The 22,401-nt window shown below is 43.3% G+C and overlaps 1 protein-coding gene across 1 annotated transcript in view; it reads right to left on the bottom strand.

Annotated features, from left to right (window-relative positions):
* ARHGAP15 (Rho GTPase activating protein 15) overlaps nt 1-22,401 on the bottom strand; it is a 579,674-nt gene that overhangs the window by 93,557 nt on the left and 463,716 nt on the right. Inside the window, exon 13 of the mRNA XM_083153856.1 lies at nt 11,676-11,810. Coding sequence (XP_083009982.1) covers nt 11,676-11,810 — 135 coding nt within the window. The remainder of the gene's footprint in view (nt 1-11,675; nt 11,811-22,401) is intronic.

The following is a 22,401-nucleotide window of genomic DNA, read 5'->3' on the forward strand; positions in this document are numbered from 1 at the left end:
ATTTTGTAGATCTGCACCAAACCCAATCCGAATCCACCGAAGATCAGTTCTGTACTGAGTCCTGGTATGAAACTTACAGCGGTTCAGAATTTGTATCCTAAATCCTAATTATGTGTATTAAGTTGCAAAAATTACATGATTTTACCAGTTTTTATTGATGTTTATCAATGATTAGCAAAATCAAAATGTGAACCAAAATGCAAAACCAAAACAAAAGGATGAATCCGGATCCAAAACTAAAACACAGGGTTCAGCACACATCTCTAGTTGCAGGGACGGCACCCAAGAACCCCCCCCCCCCGCCCCACTCCACGCTGCAGCCCCTCACTGGCGATACTGGAGACCGAGGCCATCAGAGGAGGTGGGGGGGGGGGGAGACCCCACAAAGACATTAGGATGCTGGGCAGGGAGGGTTCCCATGCCAGTAGATGTGTGGCATAGCCTTCCTTTTTAGCTTAGCGGCAGACACTTTCTAGCCTTAGCTCCGCTGTCTGCTGGTCGTGGAGGCTGGAGAGGTTTCACAGCAGGAGCAGTGCATCTCTGGCCAGAAATCATCCAAAGTCAGGGGGCCACGGGGGCACTGACCCCCTGGGCCACCCCTTAATTCATTGGTACCTCAGTACACCTTGATTTCCTCACAAGTACCTCATTCGTTGATAGAGAACATAGGTTTGAGGAGCCTCCACCCCCAAAATATACTCATAGAAAATATAACATCAATATTCATGAAAGTGATGAAAAATAATCAAAGCCAAGATATTCCGAGGCTCTCCTACAACAACTACAATATAAGGCCTGTGTGAGTAAGACATTGTGATTTACCTTTGGCAGTATATATCGGAGAAGGCTCTGTTAGTTTGTAAAGTATGAGCGATATTTTAGATCAAGCGGCAGGCAGCAAAACAGTGTCATGAAAATCTGAATGAAATGAATAAGGTGGAATTACTTGAAACTGTGCTTTAATAAAACTAGGTATCAACGCCATAGGAGCATTAGTGGATACAATCTTAGTTATACACAGTTGAAATTGCAGTTATTAAAGTTAATATTAAGTTTTGAATATAGATTTACTTCATCCATTCAGGCCAGATAGAAGCCAAAACTGAAAGAGAAGTACTCATTCACACAGCCAAACCCCAACGTCGCTGGCACTGCTTAGGCAGAGAGGTATATATTACATAGGCATTTCTTAGCTGGCACAACTGTGAAAAGTATAAAGAATGATATTTCAGACTGGAGTATTTGAAAGAATAAACAGACAATGACACAAGTAAAATCGGTGTATTAAACAGACATTGATCTTGTGACATCATCTCTCTGACTCATTGTGTTTATAACTGAACTTATTAGTTGTTTTAACAGTAGATAACTGTCTCAATACACTTCAGCTTTGTACTGTATATAACATTTAAATCTGACACTTCAATTACTGAACAAGACAAAAAAACGTAACCACAAATATTTTTGATAAATAAGTATGTGAACATTTTCTGCCAAAGCAGGAATATAACATTTTTCAAATGTATGTCAGATGTTGAAAATATGTAGAAATAAGAGGTTTTAAATAACACAGGTAACATGTTGAAATGAAATGACCTTAACCCAACTTTTCTTCTTTTGCAAAGGAAAGGTTTTGTTATACAGTATTTCTACACCCTATGGAATATATATATATATATATATATGAAAAACAAGGAAGAAGGAGCGCACAAATGAGCAGGTATATCAGATTTTACTAAAAAGGTGTATAAAGCTCACATACATCATAGAAATAAACGATCAGCATATCCACCCAATCACCGGCACAACGTCTGAAGCCAGAAGCATGGAGCTCGGACGGGGAAGATGTTCAAAGTCAACCCGGCAGTGTGGCGGCGTCAGCGGCACGATCAGGGAGAGAAGATACTGGACGGAGCAGCATATATATATATACACACACAGACAGACAGACAAACAGACAGACAGACAGACAGACAGACAGACAGACAGACAGACAGATAGATAGATAGATAGATAGATATACTGTAGATATTAGAGATGAGTGTCCGGATTTCTGAAATCTGGACACTACCAAATGCGAGAGATCCAAACTGCAATCTAAACACCAATCTCGGCTCGCATAAAGAGGCAAAACGTCACCATCCCGGTGTCAGATTCTTGTGAGATCCGCAACCGCTGCCATCTTCACTTCAGCATTGGAGAGGGTTGAGGGAGGTTGTGTCTCTGTGTGTCTCTCTGGGAAGCTGGCATGGGGTGGCGACCTGGTTGCAGTGGTGGTGTCCTGTGCAGTCCAGTGCAGTCCAGTCTGACTCCTGTGATACTGTGCTGTCTACTGCAGATGCTGGTGTCCTGTGCTGGTGTCCTGTGCTGCTGTATAAGTCCAATGCAATGATGCTGTGCTGTCTTGGGATGCCATTAAGTCCAGTGGTACTGCTAGTCCAGTAGTACTGCCATTAAGTCTAGTGGTACTGTCATTAAGTCAAGTGGTACTGTTGTTAAGTCCAGCGGTACTACCATTAAGTCCAATGTACACTAAAAAGGGTTCGGTAGACTCTCCTGTGCTGCCCGCATATAATAAATAACCCCAAAATAAAAGGGTTATTTAAATCTGTATCATTTTTCAGGCTTTGCTGTGTGTGTGGGCTGGGTACACTCTCCAGTGCCACCTGCATATAATAAATAACCCCAAAATAAAAAGGTTATTTTAATCCGTATAATTTTTTCAGGTTTTTCCGAGTGTGTAGGGTTTAGGCCGGGTACACTCTCCTGTGCCATCCGCATTTAATAAATAAGCCCAAAATAAAAGGGTTGTTTTAATCCGTATCATTTTTTCAGGCTTTGCCACTCTCCTGTGCTACATATTATTATTACTCTAGTAAGATAATGGAGAACAAAATTTTGGAGGATAAAATAGTGAAAGAACAAGAACCACTTGTGCTGAAGCTGCTGCAACTAGTCATGACATAGAACATAAAATGCCATCAACGTCGTCTGCCAAGGCCAATGCCTAAAGTCATCGAAGAGGGCATGTAAAATCCAAAATGCCATAGTTCAGTAACAAGAAGAAAAAAAATAAATGTAAATCGTTTGAGGAGAAACGTATGCTTGTCAATATGCCATTTAAGACATGGTGTGGCAAGGAACGGCTAAGGCCCAGTGTATGTTCAGTGGTTCAGCTTCACACGATGATCTAAGCCCTCCTCCTCCCCCCTGCTAGAAAATGTAAGTGTTAAGCTGTCATCAAAAACACAGCAACTGTGCCTTCTAAAGACATGGTATCACAAATCCCCAAGGAGAGTTCAAGGTGTTTGGTGGCTGTGATGCCTGACCTTCCCATCACTATATGGGACGAGGTGGCTCCTTCCACCATTTGCAGCATGCCCTCTGCATATGCTAGAAGGATCAACCACAGTCCAGTTCATGACTTTGAAATTGAAAGTGTCAATGTTGTACACCAGGAGGAGGATATTGATGTAGCTGGCGCTGTGGAAGAAATTGGCGAGGAGGATACTGCTGATGGAGATGTGATTTGCTTAAATGAGGCACCGGGCGAGGTATTTGTTGTCAGTAGGATGCAAAAGCCCGTCGCCATGCCTGGGCAGAGGACCAAAAAACCCACCTCTTTGGTCTGGAATTATTTTTATCCATATCGGGACAACAATTGTCTCACCATATGTAGCTTATGTAATGCTGCAATAAGCAGGGGTAAGGCCGTTGGCCACCTCGGGACATCCTCGCTTATGCATCACCTGAAGTTCATTCAAAAGTCACTGTTTAGTTCAGAAATAGTTTAGTTCAATTTCCCCCTCAATCCGGATCTGAGGTAGTCCTGGAGGCCATGTCACCGGCATGACTGACTCCTCTTTTATCTGGAATTCCTCTGGAGGATCCTGCAGCACTATGTCTACTTCTGCCGCTTCTGTTGCTGCTGGGAGTCATTCATCATCCCAGAGGGAAAGCCTGAACACCGCTACATTTTTCAATAAGCAATTGGCCGCCCAACAGTCGTTTGTGATGAGGATGAAGTACAACAGCAGTCATCCTATAGCAAAGTGGATAACTGCGGCCTTGACAGCTAAGTTGGTGTTAGATGTGCGTCCGGTGTCCCCTATCAGTGGAGTGGGATTTAGACAATTGATGGAGGTACTGTGTTCCCGGTACCAAGTCCCATCTAGATTTTACTTCACTAGGCAGGTGATACCCAGGATGTACAGAGACATCTGAAAAAGTGTCCTCAGTGCCCTGAAAAATGCAGTTGTAACTACTGTCCACTTAACCATGGACATATGACTGTGAGAGCCCACAGGGTAGATGTGGGACAAGTTTGCCATTCTGCCACTGCCTGACGAAGACTGGGGCGACATCAAAAACTACTGAACCTGCCCTGCCATTACCTGAAACAAGAGGTTGTAATGTGCTGGAACTCCACCCTCTATATGCTGCAGAGGATGGATGAGCAGCAAAAGGCTATTCAAGCATACACAGCCGCCTATGACATAGGCAAAGGAGCGGGGATGCACCTGACCAAAGCGCAGTGGAGACTGATTTCCATGCTGTGCAAGGTTCTCCAGCCATTTGAACTTGCCATACGTGAAGTCAGTTCTGACACTGCCAGCTTGATTCAGGTCATTCCCCTGATCAGGCTGTTGCAGAAGCAGCTGGAGAAAGTGAAGGAGGAGCTAAAGCGTTGAGATTCTGCAAAGAATGTAGGTTTTGTGGATGAAGCCTTTTATTAGCTTTGCCAGTATACGAGGGTGATCAATCTATTACAGTCAGAGGAATTTATTTATTTACAGTTTCTTATATAGCTCAGCATATTCTGTTGCGCTTTACAATTGGAAACAGCAGTGATGAAACAAACTGGGTAGACACTAACACACATAGAGGTAGGAGGGCCCTGCTCACAAGCTTACAATCTATAGGTATAATAGGAGGGATACATGAGGATAGAATTCCATAGAATGGCAGTCCCACCAGTTTACAAGACAGTTCTGTTGGGATGCAATTAGATATGAATGCTACTGGAGGTTATGTGGGGTTTTTGGTCTGATCTTGTTTAAAGCGTATGTTGTGTCTCTGTTTCTACCACACCTGTGGCTGTGAGGAAACAGCTAAAATTTCCTACCTGAACCGCTGGCGATGAAGCAGGGCAGGCAGGAGCGAGTTTGGACATCTGGTCTGGACTGAGGGACCTGCCAATGAGGGCTGACATGTCTTCTGTCACTGCATACAATGCTGTCACCATTGAAAAAATGGTGGAGGATTACTTTGGTGACAGCATCCAAGTAGACATGTCAGAAAGTCAGTACCTGTACAGGCAGGAGAAAAAAGCAACTTAGAGGCCCCTGTACAAGCTGGCTCTATTTTACCTGAGTTTTCCTCCAGTGTGTACTCCGAAAGGGTTTTTAGTGAAGGTCAGCGAGCGGAGTAGGAGTTTGCTTCCACAAAATATTCATCAAAATGAATGATCAATTCTTCAAAGAAGATCAGCAATTGCCTCCAGAATCTAAAGAGGGACCTGTAATGGTGGATTCCAGTGGGGATGAATTGATCATCTGTGAGGATGAGGATGTACACACTGAAGGAGATGAGGAATCGGAGGATGAGAATGAGATCATGCCTCTGTAGAGCCGTATTTGTACAGGAAGAGATGAATTGCATCTTTTTTTGGGGGGGCCCAAACAAACCAATCATTTCAGCCACAGTCGTGTTGCAGAACCTGTCGCTGAAACGATTGGTTTGTTAACCCCTTCCCGACATTTGATGTACATTTACGTCATGGTCGGGATGTACTTCCTGACACATGACGTAAATGTACGTCATGACTTTAAACTGTCACCGCGTCTATAGACGCGGTGACAGAGGGACGATGTCTGCTGTCCCTGACAGCAGACATCTTCCTTCATTGCCCAGGGGGGGCACCGGTGCCTCAGCAATCGCTGCGATTGGCTGTTCAAACATGAACAGCCAAAAGCAGCGTTTACTGTGTTAGGTGTATAATTTTGACTCTGCTGCCCCCTAGTGTCCAAAAAAATAAAAGGAGTTTGAAATAATGATTAAAACATAAAGTAGACATATGATCTTTGTTAGTTATGAACTATTTTGAGTGGTATGATTATTTGTCTCACAAGCAGAAAATTTAACATTTTGCAAATTGCAAAATGTTCAATTTTTTTACGACATTTTGGTATTTTTCACAAAAAAAAAAAGACTGTATCGACCAAAATTTACCACTTACTTAAAGTACAATGTGTCACGAGAAAACAATCTCAAAATCACTGGGATAAGTAAAAGCAAAAAAAAGTTATCCCCACTTAAGTGATACATGTCAGATTTGAAAAAAAGGCCTCTGTCAGGAAGGCAAAAACAGGCTGCGTCGGTAAGGGGTTAAAGACAGTGTGCATGTCCTATTTACGCAGTCCTATTTGTGCATTATATGCTCTTTGGGTCCTAGTTTTTCAAACAGCCATCCTGTCTGCCGCTGCAGTGCCACTCCTAGATGGGCCACATGTTTGTGCCGCCCACTTGAGTTGTTTAGCATAGTCATCCAGTTAGCTTGGTGCAACCTTTTGGCCTAAAAACAACATTGTGAGGTCTGAGGTATTCAGAATAGACTGGAAATGAGTGGAAATGAATGTTATTGAAGTTAATAAGCGTAGGAGAAAAAAAACCCTGCAATTTTAGCAATTTTTATGTGTTTAAAAAAAAAAAAACAGTTCCAAAACACAAAACACAGAAGGGTGGTGTTTTGAAACAGATCCAGATCCAAAACACTGCCAGAGATACAGATCTAAAACACGTTTCACGAAACACTAAAAGTGGCCAGGTCCAGGGGTGGATTGGCCCGATGGGAAACTGGGCCATTTCCCGGTAGGCCGGTCCAGATTTGGCCGCTTTCCCCCCTGGCCGGGCCGCTGCTTTCCCCCCTGGGCTGCCTGGCTGTGTAGCCCGCAGTAAATATGGCCACGGCTTTGACCAGTTGGAAGATGGCCACGGCAGGTGCTGTGAGTGTGACACCCTTATTCATCATCATCACGCACTGAGCACACTGAGTGGAGTTCCGGTCTGGGGATTGCTGCTGCCGCCGCCACTGCTGTGCAGAAAAATCCTCCCTTCCCAGCCTCCTCCAATCGCATGCTGTGCACCTGCTCCCCCCCTCCCCGGGTCAGTAGTGCTACTAGCACCAGTCCTCCGGCCCCCCGGTCCTCTAGCGTTACCGCCACCCCCCAGTCCTCTAGCGTTACTGCCACCCACCCTCCCAGTCCTCTAGTGTTACTGTCACCCCACCTCTAGCGTTACTGCCAGAGAACAGTTCTCCTGTTCTCTGGCTGATCACCGGTGATCGCTTTTCACCAAACAGCTGTTTTGATTGTCCATCAGGAGATTGAAATGGTGCCAAAGGAATCCTGGAGCTTATGTATGGCCCCCAGATCAAACACAATACAGTTTGAGACAGTACACCTATTAATGCCATCAGGGGCCATAGATACAGGAGGGGTATGGGGCTACTCTTAAAAAATCACTAGAAGGTGGCCTCACGGGTGTGTCGGTTGCTTGGGAAGTTTCCCAAGCAGCCGACACACCCGTGAGGCCACCTTCTAGTGATTTTTTAAGAGTAGCCCCAAACCCCTCCTGTCTCCCACACAAACAACCATTGCCATTTCACAGAGTACTCAATGCTGCAAATACTCATCTAAGTCGTGGGCCCATCTGAATCCATTGTGACATCATTGGGACAGAAGTAGGTGCTATCTGGGGGTGTACAAATTTCAGGGCTCCACCGGAGGAAGGGTGGGAATATCGCTGATATTTGTGGGGTTATGGTAATACAATTGTAAAGTGCAGCGGAATCTTCTGCACTATATAAGAAACTGTTAATAAATAAATAAATAATAAGTTGGTTGCTTGATGGAGGTTTGGGGTCTGTGGCCAGTCTCAGTGAGGCAATGTGGGTTATTATTTGGAATGTGGAGGTTTGTGGTTTGTCACAGCAGCTTAAAGGTCGGGGGGCCACCAGACTGCCAACGGCTTCCACGCAGTAGTGATGCATTAAATGCACCTATTTTGGTGTTGGCTCTGACTACATTTGATTTGGTGCTGCCCACCTGAGGTTAATTTTAGAAAATTTCCAGGGCCACTTTTAGATTCCCAATCTGCCCCTGAATGTCATGTATAAAATAGAATACCTACAGTACCATTGGGTGGTTTAAAAACAGTCTGATTAGCTTTTAGTAAAGATCACATTTTCCGAACTGAACATAAAAATTGGCAATAAAACACAATTTTTTTTGCAAGATTTGTTCTGAATGGGTTGGTATTGCACTTGTTTTGGTGATCCTGCCCTCACTGTGATGTAGGGTACACACCAGAACAACCATGACCAAGCGACAATCGTGGAACAATTTCCTTGAAATAGTATGACGGTCGCACAATGCATTGGAGTACATAATCTGCACATGATTGGTAGTGGTACCCAATTCAATGTAGATGATGAATCTTTAGTGCAGCAGGTAAAACTGACAAACGACCCACGGGGGCGCGCATTGGATCCGAATTGTACTGAAAACAAGTACAATGCTGCAGTTTTTACACCCAATCCTTTTGTACGATGCGTCTAAACCGGGGAGAATTGAACCGAAATCATTCTGGTGTATACCCAGCATAAGGTAAAAGGTCATGGTGGTGCAATGCTGTGCAGTGTAACAGCACATTGTATTTGCTCTTAAATGTATCTGCTATGAAACACTTGCAGATGTGTCTCTTTGCAGTGCCTGATTGTCAGATGCGTACTGGGGGGGATGGTGAATGTGTATCTTTTGAGAAATTGCTTCAAAATGGAGGATGGAAACTTCTGTGTCATTGTCAAGCATGGAAAGGCTAAGCAAGTTTTGAGTGCAATACAGTAAGGGTCACATACTGTACCCCTTCAGATTAGGCCAGCAATGGAGACTGTCATGTGTGATTTAAGTGGCTTACAGTATTTATCAATCATTTTTTGCTTTACAGCTATTTTTGCATGATAATTGCACATATCAATATCGGATATATTACTGGACAAGCAGGATATATTAAAATGATTGTTTTCTGAGCATGTGAAGCCACATACAGTATGTGCAGTGAATAGTCTGGTTCAGAACCCGTGAATAAAGTTTTAGCAAACATCACTTTACTGTAAACCCTGCATGATCTAAAAGGTAAATGCCCGTTACTTCACAGGCTGACACTTTTTTCATACTTACCTCGTCCCTGGTGTCCATTGTGGCCTTCAGAATCCTCTTCAGTGTCATCTCTGGTCCCAGGGGTGCATTGCGCGAGTGTGCCGGTGACATCATGCATTTGCGCACTGCACCCCTGGGACCGGAGATGCTGATGAAGAGGATGACGAATGCCGCCGTGGATGCCAGGGGACACCTTGGATGCTGGGAGACCATTGGGGCACTGACAGGGGACCAGGTAAGTATAAAAAAAAAAAAATCTGTAAAAAATCCCTTATCCAATATGCTCGTGGCCCCGAGCACTTCAGATAAGTGATGCTCAGCCTGTACCATTATTTTCACCCCAAGCCCGGGCTGGATTATGGTCTCATGGGCCTGGAGCTGAAAATGTTCAAGGGCCTACTATGAGTATAGGGGGTGAGGGCAATGCCTTGAAGGCATTTAGAACATATACACTATAAGCCCCAATGTCTCCCTAAGTATACAAAAGTACAAAAATTGCATAATTGTTTAAAAATTAAAATGCAATTTTAATACTTTTATAACCAACCATGCAGCCAGCTGGTGATCATCCTGCTGTCATGATGATGGGCCTATTTTTATGTGGAGTCCTGGAGCTGAAGCTCTATCCACCTTATTGTTAATCTGGCCGTGTCCCTAGCTACTGATGTTACCTTTTACTGTGTATTATATACCATATATACTATACCTCCACTGTCTGCACGCCTTGCCAGCACCCTACACCCTTGATGGCTAACCTTGACACTCCAGCTGTTGTTGAACAACACATCCCAGCATGATCTGCATAAGATTTAGCATGGCAAATAGCAAAACTGAAGCAGAGCATGATGGGATGTGTTGTTCAACAACAACTGGAGTGTCAAGGTAAGCCATCAAGGTCCTACAAGGGATTCAGTATGAAATCCCGGCGGTTGGGATCCCGGCGTTCAAAATCCCGACGCCGGAATCCCGACCGCCGAAATCCCGACCGCCGAAATCCCGACAAGGTGGGGACGTGGATCGCCCCCCCTTGCGGGCTGGCTGCGCTCGCCACGCAGTGGGCTACACTTGGCACGCTAATTTATTCTCCCTCCGGGGGTGTTGTGGATACCCCCGGAGGGAGAAAGTGTCGGGATTTCGGCGGTTGGGATTCCGGCGTCGGGATTCTGAACGCCGGGATCCCGACCACCGGGATTTTAACTGCATCCCCCTACAAGGTGTCCACCAGATGACTGCCTTGGATGGTCCCCCTGTTATCGGGAGTTGCTGTTCATGGATCGAGTCATACAGGGTAAATCATACTACTAAACACTAGTCAGTTCTACCAGATACTGTAGGCCATGGGTCTACAGTATGGGTCTAAAACATGGCTGCCTTATCTGATATGCTTGTGGGTGGGATGAAAAATACATGTAAGCTTGGAACCTACTTCTAGCTGAAGGATGAAGCAACCACTTCCTCTCTTCTAGGCATGACCTATTTCATCTAGGGTAATCTTACACAGTGAATCCTTGTATTAAACAATTATAGCAATGTCCCATCTGAAATAGAAATCCCATCTTTGTAAATAAACCCCACCTGCCTCTGAGCCTTCAACTTCCTCTCCACACCTCTTCACTTCAGCGTCAGTGACAGCATGTCTGCAAATATGCCATGCCAGAAAAGGAAGCCACTGGGATAGGCTTTTCTATTGGAATTACTGTGCAGGGCTGTGATGGAGAAGGACCTGAGTCCCCCCCCCCCCCTACCATTACAGGAGGTGGAATCCCCCCCCCCCCCCCCTTAACTCCTGTATGTAAACTCTATACAAGCTGGTGAGCAAAATAGATTTGAAAGGGGTAATAGCTACCTAACTTTACTGCTGAAAGTGAAATTACTGATCAGTTACATAAGCTTGTGGGAGAAACTTACTAAGATGTGAATTAGACTTCACATGTGATGTTGCTATGAGCAACCAATCAGATCCTCTCTACTATCTTCTAGAGGGTGCTAAATAAATAAGAAGTCGATTCTGATTGGTTTCCCATAGCAACATCACATGTGAAGTCTAATTCCCATTTTAGTCATTTTTCCCTATATCTTCCTTAATCTTCTTCTCTGAACAGCACCCACCCTCCATTAAACAAATAACTTATAGGACATATTCTTGACTTCCATCTTAAATTTTGCCTTCCTGTATCTCCCCAAAAGCAGACGCAAGTCTAATTCTGTGACAATTCTTTCCTGAATAGAAATTGTTTAAAAAAAGAGAAAAGCAATTAATGCTGTAAAATTATTTCATGCAACATATCAAATGTTTTACCCTTTTGTCTGCCTTTGTATGAGAACGCAAATATTACCACTGGCACACAATCTTTGGGAAGAGAAAAAAAAATAGCAGGCTAGCTGTTTGTTTTTCTTTTCTCGCCCGCACGTTTATTTCACTTCCATTTTGTGCACTTAAAAAACAAATACACTTACTTATTGCTTCCACAAACTGCTCAAAGAAGCTATGCGGGAACAGCGGCTCCGGCAGCTCTCGGAAAAACATCTTGAGTGCTCCGGTGACAACATGTATGTCCTCCCACTGGCTGTCGTCCAAATTCAGCTTCTCTTCTGGGAAAACACGAGGAGAAATGGAACAACTGGTTTTAATGAAACAATTACAAGACACTAATTATTATGTTAATGTTTCCCTACTATCATCAGCAACCGTTAACAGCCTTCTGCACCTAGAGGTTTGGTGATGTGCTTGTTTTTTTTTTTTTTTTTTTTTAAACTCCAGGAAAGGAGCTTTTTCAATGGAATACCATCTGTAGGAATGCGGCTTACAAAAAACAGGAGATACAAAGAGACGTGGCATTGACATAACATGTCAGATACATTTATTCCCATAATGCATCAGCATAGAAATTAGAATTACAGCTCAACATGATTCAAAGCTATTTGGTTTTGTGAGGAAGAGGGGCTAAGAATTGGCAATGTTGTATAGCTCAAGGGACCGACCTAAAGGCCTAACCGAGCCAACAGGAGACATATGCTAAGCGTGGCAATAGAAAATAAGCTATTACTTTACATATGCTGGCCATGCAATGTGCTAGGGAATTATAGGTAAGCATTGTCACATTTGTTTGTGGCTGACAGCAATATCAACTAGGAATATACACGGAGCAGGGGAGAGGGGGGGTGAATCCTCTTTTTATTGATTCCAATAATGTTCTGTTTTCAACTCAGCAAGGTAGGCTGCGTGAGGAACAATATTAGGCAGACCCCTGCTGGTCTACCTAGGCTGTTTAAATCTGTCAGGGATGATAAAGTGCCAGACACAAAAATACTCTTGTTCCAGAAGCCCCTGTTTCCACATAGGAGAACATTCGTTTGAAGCTAACCTGAATAGAGAATCTTTACAAACTTGAAACGGAGAACTTAAATGCAATATTTAATTAGGAGGAATGAAATAATTATCCTCCATTGCTTGGTGTTATCAGGGTATATTTGCTGAAACATCAAACATACAGTAATTACACAGAGCAGCACCTCACTACTCGGTGACAACTTTTTGAAAAGTGTGTGTTACACGGCAAAAATAATAATTTCATTTAATTAGTTTGTGTAGCAGTGCTGCCAAACTACCGGAGGGCTTCTGAAAAATATTAGAGGTACTATATAAATGGCAAGCAAGAAAAAAGGCACGTAGATAACTTAGCAAAATAGAAACTAAGGGCTTGATGCTGTTGATGCATGATGATGTGTTGGATGTATGGCTTGTAGAGCGTATCTTATGTCTTTCCGCACTATGCATGCCGGGGAAACTAGTGTATGATACTGAGGTGGAAGCAAATGGCACAAATGCTGTGTCTTTGTACACAGCGGCTGTGCAAAAATACTTGTGTAAACAAAATGCCCACTGCCGGCTTTTCTGATCTGCTGGCTGTGTCTAAAGATGCAGCATCAGATCAACATCGCGACAATCGGTCACATCGTTGGACTTCTCTTTAATTCTCAGGATACGCAGTATGTCCAGCAAAACTGTGTTAGTGGGGCTTGTGAAACTGTGTCACAGGATGCAGCCACTGCTCTTGGCATGCCACGGAAATTGGAGATGACAAGCCTCCATTTTTATGGACCGCTCCTTGTCTACTCCCAAACATGCCTGCAGCATGTATATAATGCTGCGCTGTCAAAGGCAAGCTTACCGTATGCATCGGGCATGCACAAGGAGAATTAGCAACAGAAAATGCACATGGATTGTAAATGTAATCCTCTGGCAGGAAGACATCATTTAGGGGTGGTCACCTGATGTTTTCTGGGTGTGTCAACACAGGTGTGCCCAGGTGCTTTTGAGAAGGGTCCGTGACTTCAGCAATGACCACTTCCACCCTTTCTCAGTTGCAGCAGAATAGTAAAAGCCTCAGACTTACACTTGCACAGATAGTAAAATCCTTTTGATTGTCCAATAATTGTTTATGGATTTGTGTGTGGATACCGATTAGTGATTAATTTGCAAGTCTCTCGCAATTTTGAAACGGGTGGTTACTCGTTCTGTCATGTGGCAGCTTACTCCTCATAGTCTACTGTACTACAAATTCTCACAGTAGGGATTAAGGGCGAGATGTACAGATGTAGTCTAGCGTCTAGCTTGGGGCTGGTGGTCGGACCGCCAACCACCAGCTCCCGCCAGCCGCCAGGAGGAGACGCGTGTGCACGAGATGCCCGCAGCCCCCTAAGCCTATCCTGTCTCCTTGAAGTGGAGACGGGCAGGGATTCTGTTCCCTGTCGCCAAAACACTGGGACGCGCATGTGTGAGACACTTGCGCATCCCAGTTAGAGGCACCGTGACTGCAGCATGACGAGCGCAGCGAGTTCATGCACGCGGACCCGTGAAATTGATATGGTGTCAACTGTGTGAACATTCGGGACAGAAAACGTAAAAAACCTGTGTAGACCTTTTGACTGTCAACCCAGCTCATGTCGACCTAATGCCTGTGTCAACCTAATTACCCTGTCGACCTAATCCCATGTCGAGCTTTTGAGGTGTCAACCTAAGCCCATGTCGACCTTCAGTGGTCGACCCAATGCCTGTCAACCTCAGGTGTGTCGACCCTATGACCCATACCCGTCCCTCGTACTCAGTGTTCTTTATTTAGTGGTTCTGTGCAGATGGCCAGTCTAACAATGGTACAGGGAAAACAAAGAAAGAAAGGATTTGTCCTGGTGTGGTGCACCAACAAGAATTTTCATACATAAAACTTAACTTTTAATTTTATTCTTATTAGAAGCAAGCGAAAAATGTATTAAAAAACACAAATAAACATACAAAGGACAGATAGTGTGTGTTAAAACTAGGCACGTGCGGGCGTGTCGTGTGTGCTCCACTGGTTCGTATACAATCTTAACAATGGTACAGCACAGCTGGTCAGTATTGTAACAGTTTTAAAGCAGAGCTGGCAAGTATAACAGTGGTATTGTCCATCTGGCTCCGTGCAGCTAGCCATTATAACAGTGGTATTGTGCAGCTGACCAGTATAACAATGGTAATGTGCAGCTGGCCAGTATAACAGTGGTATTGTATAGCTAGCCAGTATAACAGTGGTACTATGCAGCTAGCCATTATAACAGTGGTATTGTGCAGCTGGCAAGTATAGCAGTGGTATTGTGCAGCTGGCCAGTATAACAATGGTACTGTGCAGCTGGCCAGTATTTCAGTGGTACTGTGCAGCTGGCCAGTATAACAGTGGTACTGTATAGCTAGCCAGTATAACAGTGGTACTGTGCAGCTAGCCATCATAACAATGGTATTGTGCAGCTGGCCAGTATAACAATGGTACTGTGCAGCTGGCCGGTATAACAGTGGTACTGTGCAGCTGGCCAGTATAACAGTCGTACTGTGAAGCTAGTCATTATAACAGTGGTATTGTGCAGCTGGCCAGTATAACAGTGGTATTGTGCAGCTTGCCAGTATAATTGTGCAGTTGGTTTGTATAACAGTGGTACTGTGCAGCTACCATTACAACAGTGGTATTGTGCAGCTGGCCAGTATAACAGTGGTATTGTGCAGCTGGCCAGTATAACAGTGGTACTGTGCAGCTGGTTCGTATAATAGTGGTACAGTGCAGCTAGCCATTATAACAGAGGTATTTTGTGCAGCTGGCCAGTATAACAGTGGTATTGTGCATCTGGCCGGTATAACAATGGTACTGTGCAGCTGGCCGGTATAACAGTGGTATTGTGCAGCTGGCCAGTATAATTGTGCAGTTGGTTTGTATAACAGCGGTACTGTGCAGCTACCATTATAACAGTGGTATTGTGCAGCTGGCCAGTATAACAGTGGTATTGTGCAGCTGGTTCTTATAATAGTGGTACTGTGCAGCTAGCCATTATAACAGAGGTATTTTGTGCAGCTGGCCAGTATAACAGTGGCAATGTGCAGCTAGCCATCATAACAGTGGTATTGTGCATCTGGCCGTTATAACAATGGTACTGTGCAGCTGGCATGTATAACAGTGGTATTTTGTGCAGCTGGCCAGTATAACAGTGGTATTGTGCTGCTGGCCAGTATAATTCTGCAGTTGGTTTGTATAACAGTGGTATTGCGCAGCTGGCCAGTATAACAATGGTATTGTGCAGCTGGTTCGTATAATAGTGGTACTGTGCAGCTAGCCATTATAACAGAGGTATTTTGTGCAGCTGGTCAGTATAACAGTGGTATTGTGCAGCTGGCCAGTATTATTGTGCAGTTGGTTTGTATAACAGTGGTACTGTGCAGCTACCATTATAACAGTGGTATTATGCAGCTGGCCAGTATAACAGTGGTATTGTGCAGCTGACAAGTATAACAGTGGTACTGTGCAGCTAGCCATAACAGTGATATTGTGCAGCTGGCCAGTATTACAGTGGCATTGTGCAGCTGGCCAGTTTAACAGTACTGCTGTGCAGCTACTGTAACTAGTATAACAGAGATACTGTGCTGCTGGCCAGTATAACAGTGGTACTGTGCCGCTGGCCAATATAACACAGGCACTGTCCAGCTACCCAGTATAACAGTGGTACAGCACAGTTGTCCAGTATAATAGTGGTAGAGCTGCGAGCTGGCCAGTATAACTGAGGTACTGTACAACGCAGCGGGCCAATACAACAATGGTGCTGTGCAGCTGGACAGTATAACGGTGGTAGAGCATCACAGGCCAGTTCAACAATGGTACTGTGCAGCTAGCCAGTTTAACAGAGGTACATATATACATACAGTCGGGCAAAAAAGTATTTAGTCAGCCACCAATTGTGCAAGTTCTCCCACTTAAAAAGATGAGAGAGGCCTGTAATTTTCATCATAGGTATACCTCAACTATGAGAGACAAAATGAGGAAAAAAAATCCAGAAAATGACATTGTCTGATTTTTAAAGAATTTATTTGCAAATTATGGTGGAAAATAAGTATTTGGTCAATAACAAAAGTTCATCTCAGTACTTTGTTATATACCCTTTGTTGGCAATGACAGAGGTCAAACGTTTTCTGTAAGTCTTCACAAGGTTTTCACAAACTGTTGCTGGTATTTTGGCCCATTCCTCCATGCAGATCTTCTCTAGAGCAGTGATGTTTTGGGGCTGTCGCTGGGCAACACGGACTTTCAACTCCCTCCAAAGATTTTCTATGGGGTTGAGATCTGGAGACTGGCTCGGCCACTCCAGGACCTTGAAATGCTTCTTACGAAGCCACTCCTTTGTTACCCGGGCAGTGTGTTTGGGATCGTTGTCATGCTGAAAGACCCAGCCACGTTTCATCTTCAATGCCCTTGCTGATGGAAGGAGGTTTTCACTCAAAATCTGACGATACATGGCCCCATTCATTCTTTCCTTTACACGGAGCAGTCGTCCTGTTCCCTTTGCAGAAAAACAGCCCCAAAGCATGATGTTTCCACCCCCATGCTTTACAGTAGGTATGGTGTTCTTTGGATGCAACTCAGCATTCTTTCTCCTCCAAACACGACGAGTAGAGTTGTTACCAAAAAGTTCTATTTTGGTTTCATCTGACCATATGACATTCTCCCAATCCTCTTCTGGATCATCCAAATGCTCTCTAGCAAACTTCAGACGGGCCTGCACATGTACTGCCTTTAGCAGGGGGACACGTCTGGCACTGCAGGATTTGAGTCCCTGGCGGCGTAGTGTGTTACTGATGGTAGCCTTTGTTACTTTGGTCCCAGCTCTCAGCAGGTCATTCACTAGGTCCCCCCGTGTGGTTCTGGGATTTTTGATCACCGTTCTTGTGATCATTTTGACCCCACGGGGTGAGATCTTGCGGGGAGCCCCAGATCGAGGGAGACTATCAGTGGTCTTGTATGCCTTCCATTTCCTAATAATTGCTCCCACAGTTGATTTCTTCACACCAAGCTGCTTACCTATTGCAGATTCAGTCTTCCCAGCCTGGTGCAGGTCTACAATTTTGTTTCTGGTGTCCTTTGACAGCTCTTTGCTCTTGGCCATAGTGGAGTTTGGAGTGTGACTGTTTGAAGTGTTGGACAGGTGTCTTTTATATAGATAAAGAGTTCAAACAGGTGTCATTAATACAGGTAACGAGTGGAGGACAGAGGAGCCTCTTACAGAAGAAGTTACAGGTCTGTGAGAGCAAGAAATCTTGCTTGTTTGTTTTTGACCAAATACTTATTTTCCACCATAATTTGCAAATAAATTCTTTAAAAATCAGACAATGTCATTTTCTGGATTTTTTTTCCTCATTTTGTCTCTCATAGTTGAGGTATACCTATGATGAAAATTACAGGCCTCTCATCTTTTTAAGTGGGAGAACTTGCACAATTGGTGGCTGACTAAATACTTTTTTGCCCGACTGTATATACAGAGGTGTATATAATGGGTGCTGTGCAGCTGGCCATCAACACAAATGACCAGAGTCAAATATCTGTGACATAATGCTGCATGGCATGAGTATAAATAAAGACCAAAAAATGTTCATTATTTTTGTTCGTGTTTGAAATAGGTAGATACACATCTAGGAAATGTGCATCAAAGCAAATCTACAGATTGATAATCAAAAGCATTGTGTGTTACATTCCACAACTGACGTCAGTCATAATTTCAACTAAAATTCCAGGAGAGAAAGTTCCCACAGTAGTCTCTCAATAGATTTCATGTGCATCTCAGTAGAGCCGTGGTCATCAGGTGACCTCCCCTTTAAATGCAATCATCTTAATTGTTTAAACATGATCAATTACCACCCCCCCCCCCCCCATCTTCCTCCCCGGGCTTTTAACGCTCATTTGGAACAGAATGTCTCTATACACAGGCAGGATCTTAACAGTCATCAGCAACAAAGACATCAGAGGAAAGAACCTGATGGCCTTACTGTCACGTTAAAGAACTGGGGGGCTTTGCATGGTTAAAATGTGTCAGATATTTGGAAATGTCCCTCTCACCGTGGCGCCACACCCCCCGCGTGAACATCTAATAAAATTGGTTATACTCCTGATTAAATCATTTTCTCCTTTCCCACTACCATACTTTTCATAATGGACCTGTGTGCTTTACAGCTGGTGTTCTTCCCATGACACCAATTCTTACTTTATCTTTTAAGCACTTTGTAGCTCGGATCTCATGCAGAGGGCTTATGTTTTGTTAAGAGCTTCATTCTTACAGAAATAGCTGAACACATGTTCTAAAAATGTTGTACAATTTATTGCTTAAAACACATTTAGAAAATGTAAAAGTAGTTATGTTGCAATGGTTGAAGATGAAATGTACACAGAATAATGTGTAGTGCTATGAGAGTATGGTCATTGAAAAGGGGATTGTTACGGGATCGCAGTACTAGGGCTGACTATACTATATTTTCAGATTTTAAGATAACGAAGGCATGTGGAGGCTTCAGAAGTTTTGCCTCGATGGATTTTGTTTGATGATTTCTAAAAAATATTTATTTTTTTGTAAATGAACAATATATTTATTGTTTTGAGTACTGCTTTAATGCACAATACATAGATGGGTTGTTAGATGGCAGACTATGATTGTTTTGCCTAAAGCAGAAGTATGAGAGTAAGATTCTTTCTCCATGGTTTAGGTAAAAGTTGTTAAAGTTGGTAAAAAAAGATTCACTGGTGAGTTATTGCGAATGGTTTTCCTCTCATGTGCACGGCTGCAAACAAATTCGCAGCCGTGCACATGGGCGGGAATTCACATGTGTATGGCGGAGGGAAGAGGTGTTTACCTGATTGCTGGGCTCTGAAGATTCGCAGCCCAGCGATCAGGTCTGAATCGGGCCCTGAGGACCCAACTCAGAGATGTCATCCTTTGTATGCGGTGGCAGTGCAAAAGTATGCAAATGTTGCAACCAGGTGGCTTTGTATTGAGATGCCCACTTGAGGCTCATCTGAAAAGCAACCATCGGACACACATTGGACAAATATCGACCTTCTGAGTAACCCTATGGCCGTACAGCATGGCTACTGGAAGTAAGATGCTAGGGCCATTGTATCGGCATACAGGATTGGGACCCTCCTGCGTTTGAGTCACCACTCCTGCCGCTACAATTGCTGGCAGCGGTGTCACTTACCACTGTAATACCCAGTGCAGAGAAAAATCATCTATCCGCACTCCTTAGATGCGCGTCCCAAAATGAATGTACCTTATAAAATAAATATACCCCTCTGTCTCTTTTGCCTTGATCATTTTAGTTTGCTGGGCTGCAATTCAAATCATACAGGAAAGTAATTACTTGAAATGAATGTTTCGCAAATGCTTTCACACTCTTCTATAGAAACGTTTCAGAATTATTTAGGCAAAACCTAAGGACCAAAGAAACAAAGATGTATTTAAAGGATACATCTTTTGCGAACGTCCTGTTGTAAATGCAATTCCCATTTCCCATACTGCATAGTCATGGATACTTCCTTTGGGACCATTGTAACCGTTCATACTGTTCCATATATTGCTACATGTTCTTTTATAAACTAGCAAACTGCCTGGTATCCTTACACGTACTGTATGAGTGAAAGCTTCTTCTTTTTTTTAACACACATAAATTCGCTAATGTTCAGTTCCAAGTGCCTCTGTGACATCACTAGCCATTTCCAAAAATGCTATATAACATTCTGCAGTTGTAAACCTGTTTTGACTGAACTTCAAAATCCACAACGGTTTCATTTATAGTTCATTAATTCTATAAATCACTCATGCAACTACTGAACCAGTAGAGAAAACCGGCCTAAATTAGATGATTATGAAAAAAGATTCATAAAATAGCTACAATAAAAAAACAACAACCATAAACTTGAAACATATTGTTACATTTAATAAGCTAGTACACAAAAAAAAGAATAAATACATAATAAACATATGACATAAAGGCAGCCATATTGTATTCAAGTGAACCAAAACCTGTCTTCTAAGTGAACATCTCCTCATTAAACTGATCGTGCAGCCTTCATTACTCAAAAAAGAACATCAGAGACAAAGTGATATTTGTTATCTTGCTGAATATACAAAAAATGTGCAAGTCATTTCATTTGAAAGGGTTTATTTGTCACTTGAGAAATAATATATCACTGTGTCGGATCAAGCACTTCCTCCCAGACGCTAGTTTTTTTGATCTCACATTGGACATCCAGATAATCCCGATAATGATGACGGGAAAGGCAAAATTACTTGTAATACAATGTTTCCCTTCTCTCTAATCCCTTGCTGATGACCTGGATAAGGAATAATAGTATCTGCTACTGTATGGGAAGAACAGGCCTGATGTTTAACAGAGTTTTACATTCGTGGGGTATATTTGGGGCATTGTGCTTTTATTTAAAAAAAATAATGCATTTAAAAAAAATCAGATTGATTGTCTGGAGCTACTTTAAACATTCTCAATTCCTTTGAAAAGTGTTGGGAACTCCTTTATTACAATTGTCAAAGGAAATTGGCAGTAATAGGAATGACTGACTGTCTCCAAGTCCCCTGGCCAGATCACTTAGCAAAGACCGCAGCTCGTCCACTTCTCAGTATAGGCCCTTTCAACATTTTTAGCCCCAAGTGGCCCTTTATATGGTCCTGCAGCTACTAGAAGCAGGTAAGTGACAGCTGGGCTGACAGGAAGATATTCTAATATGTTGACATTTAAAATGCGTTTACACAATGACTGTCAACATCAGAATTATGAGAATGTCTATATTTTCATGTCAACATTATGACTTTTGAAATACCATATACCACAAACAGAACAGGGATATACAATTACATAGCGTGTACATTTATGCTGCAAGACTCAGCCCCCAATCTGAATCATTTACTTTTACAGAACACAGCAAGGCAAGCATCTGATTGGCTACTATGGGAGGAAGGACATTTGTACACATTGCGCATTCTGACTAAAACTGATCCCTTATGAGCATATGAAGGTTTTTGCCTATTGCAGGGGTCTGCAACCTTTTGCTATTATATTTGATTAAATAAAAAAATGATGGTATCAAAAAAAAAAAAAAAAACATTTTAAATATTATATAGAAACTATAGCAATTAAAAAACATTTGAAAAAAAAAAACAAATTTGTATATATAATGCAGTACTGATGTGATGTCCTCTCAGACATGTGACTAATATAAGATCAGAAATGAAGCTAAAGCAAACAGTATTTTAGGAGTTTCCCAACTCTCGAAACCCCTGCGCCTGAGGCCACGCACCCCAAATTTGGGAGCGTGGCCTGTCGGCAAGGGGGTGTGGCCTACAAATTGCTTCACTCCCACGGTGCCACCGCATGTTTTACCACTGTGGGGGCATGACCAGTGGTTCTGTGAGCTTCTGCCCATGCCCCCAGCCCTTCTCACTGCCGGAATAGATACTGTGCACAGCGTCTATTCACCGCTGCTTGGCGGGTGACAGGGGGAACTCCTAACTGCCCCCCCCCCCCCCCGACGCAGGTGGGATGCAGGAACGCCAACAAAAAAGTGACGTTGGGTGACCGTGACAAAGGTCACAAAGGGGTGACAAAGGGGTGACCGTGACATTACTAGTAGGTTGTACTTTATGTACTTTACAACTGACACTGAATGAAACATGATACAGATGTTACCTTATGCTACAAATGACTGTACTGCATTTTCTACAGTGCACTTTGTATTTATAAAAGGGCCTAGCCATGCACACTGGTTAGGCAAGCCTCTGTGGAGCCTGTCCACACCCCCTCTGGAGTCTGACACACAATTAAATATGGGCC

Source organism: Crinia signifera, chromosome 7 (genome assembly GCF_055691185.1).
Source record: "Crinia signifera chromosome 7, ASM5569118v1, whole genome shotgun sequence".
Lineage (NCBI taxonomy): Eukaryota > Metazoa > Chordata > Amphibia > Anura > Myobatrachidae > Crinia > Crinia signifera.